Below are 2,676 nucleotides of genomic sequence, written 5' to 3' on the forward strand. Positions count from 1 at the left end.
TTAATAAACTATTTATTCTATTCTTGATGAATGAAGTGGGCAACTTGCATTGCTAATTAGTCAAACTTGTAATGGCAGGCACTTTGGAGGATAAAGGCAACGCAAATCCATCAAATTCTCTTTCTCGATCTTCTAAATGATTAATAACGAAGCTAAGAACATATAATTCAAATCTATAGTCAAATTAATTAATCGAGATAATCTCGTGGGCAGCTTTGAGTTGATTAAAATCCTTGCTTAAAATTTTGAGATTACAAATTTCATTGCGCCTAATAGTTGACCGCAGCGAGTTATAAACTCGTTGACTTTGTAATTACACTTTTTTAATACAACATTAATGGACAAAAGAATCGTTACATCACTAACCAAATGGAAAAAAAAAATTAAAAAATAAAATAAAGAGGTTATGTGTCAGCATCCACATCAGTAGTTGAACCAATTCCCACTTGCAACCATGGAGATGAACCTCCGCTTATGTTCATGTCCTTTATTTCACTTAACTTTGCTAACTTCACCTTACTGTCCGCTTCATCGTCGACATTATTATTTTGGATTGAAGTAGTACAATTAATTTCTTGATTGTGTTGATGATGATCAATATCTTTTTCTTTAGCATCAACGCCTATCCAAGGCTGTAAATAAATGTCTGTTGAAACTTCCATGCTGACATGTTCCCTTCGGCCTCCTCTAGCATGATCATCTTCGGGAGCTGGAAGATTAAGATCAAGTTTGAGATCAAGGGGGTCAGAGTCGTCGATGAATTTTGGTCTTTGCTGAATTTGATCCCCGTGATCATGATGAAATTGCTGAAACTTAGGCAACGAAGACGCGTCGGGTGAATTTGAAGTGATCCAGTGACACCTTTTATGCCCACCTAAAGCTTGCCCCGACGAAAATACCCGATGACAAATTGAACATTCGTGTACTTTAGATTTCCTCTTTGAACTAGAAGCCAATGGAGCGTTATTGTTATTTGCGCCATGATCAAACTGCATAGCTGACGTTGATTTAGTTGGAAAAAACTCTTCGTGTGTGATCACATCATGATCTTCATCTGCTAAACTGTCATCCATGTGATCAAGCCTAGCCGCGAAACACCCTTTAACTTTCTTGTGACTAGCTCTATGTCCACCCAAGGCTTGATGAGAATTAAAAACTTTCTTGCATGCTTTACACTCAAACAAGCCTTTGTTTGCAACCCCTTTGGCCTTGTCCATTGAAATAGGGCCAATGAAATTCATTGAGTTTCTTCGCTCCTCTTCTTTACTGGCGGAAGCACAAGACTCCTCCGGCTCGGCGTCTAAAGGATCGACGGTTGCATTAGATAACATCATAAGACAATTAGCAAGATCTTCTTCTTCGCTCGACGGGCAATTACCCACTTTAGCTCTCAAAGACCTTTTCCTTTTAGACCAACCGCAACCTCTACGAGGCGTGCCATCCTCACCGTCTGATCCTGGTGACGAAACAAGAGACTCAGCATCCTCAGAGCTGCATTTACCATGTTCAAGAAAAGATTTCCAAGACAAAAACTCTTTGCCGCAATTCTCACAAACACGACAACTCTTTAGACGATTCGGATTCGCTCTCAACGCGTACATACGTTTGTTAGTAGGTGGCACATTGCCTCCGAGCTTGTCCTCCCAATCGCTAGCTTGATCGTCATCGTCAATATGACCGCTCTCGTCGCCTATTCCATGAGCCCTCATGTGACCGCCAAGTGCTCTGCCGCAACCAAATCCTTTCTTGCAAATTTTACAGTAGTGTTTAAAGTTTGATTGTTGATCAACAATTAAGGCCATGCATGCAAAAAAGAAGTGAGCAATAATAAATAGTATATAAGAAAGGTGGGTGGGGTAATTAATTTAAATTTAAATTGGAAAAGATGGAAGAGAAAGGGCAGGAGTATGTTTGCTCTTGTAGTGAAACTTGTTGTCAGGTTGTATGGCTGAAGGAAGAATACTAGTCCTAGTTTTCAGTAAAAGTAATGGTTGGTTTTAATTTGTGGATGATGAAAAGATAGAAAAATAAGAAGAATGAGGGAGTTGTGTGTAGTGTGATCTAGAGTGTGATGACAAGTGGTAGGAGGGTGAGAGGCTTTGAGACTTTTTCTACGGCTCTGCGTGTGATCATTTTCTTATTTCCCCCCTTTTTTGTGTTTTGATTTGATTTTATCATTACATTAGATTAACGAATTGCGAGGGTATGTATATATGATGTGGTACTGGTGGCACCGTCCCGCCGGTCAAAGCAAAAACCAACGGATGTCCGTACAAACAGTGAGTGTGTGAGGGTTGTTAATGAGAGATAACATATTGTGAGTATGAGGGGAAACAATTGAGGGAAAATAGAGAGTGTGTGTGTGTGTGTTTGTGGTTCTAACTGCCACGTCCTATTTACGTATGCATATCGCTTCCATTCTAAGCCAAGAAAACTTAATTCATTTACCCATTGCTTCTCCTTCTCTGTCGGTTGGTTCTAGTTGCTTTTCCACACAAATTTTCTTTTTTCCTTTTTTTTTTTTTTTCATTTACATTAATTAATCACATCCATCCATAACATAATAATATATCTTAATCTTTTAATTTTCTCAAGGTATGATCAATTGATCATATATATGTATGCCTTATAAGGCAAACACACATGATATTTCTCACGGTCAGCAGAGATATTAAT

General features: G+C 38.8%; 1 protein-coding gene across 1 annotated transcript; it reads right to left on the reverse strand.

The window, feature by feature from the left end:
• Positions 1–404: 404 nt before the first annotated feature.
• Positions 405–1,802, reverse strand: LOC18047820 (zinc finger protein ZAT1). The gene has a single exon (XM_006445266.1). It carries the CDS (start codon positions 1,800–1,802, stop codon positions 405–407), a length of 1,398 nt encoding a protein of 465 aa, XP_006445329.1.
• Positions 1,803–2,676: the final 874 nt, after the last annotated feature.

Source organism: Citrus clementina, unplaced genomic scaffold, assembly GCF_000493195.1.
Source record: "Citrus clementina cultivar Clemenules unplaced genomic scaffold, Citrus_clementina_v1.0 scaffold_3, whole genome shotgun sequence".
Taxonomy (NCBI): Eukaryota; Viridiplantae; Streptophyta; class Magnoliopsida; order Sapindales; family Rutaceae; genus Citrus; species Citrus x clementina.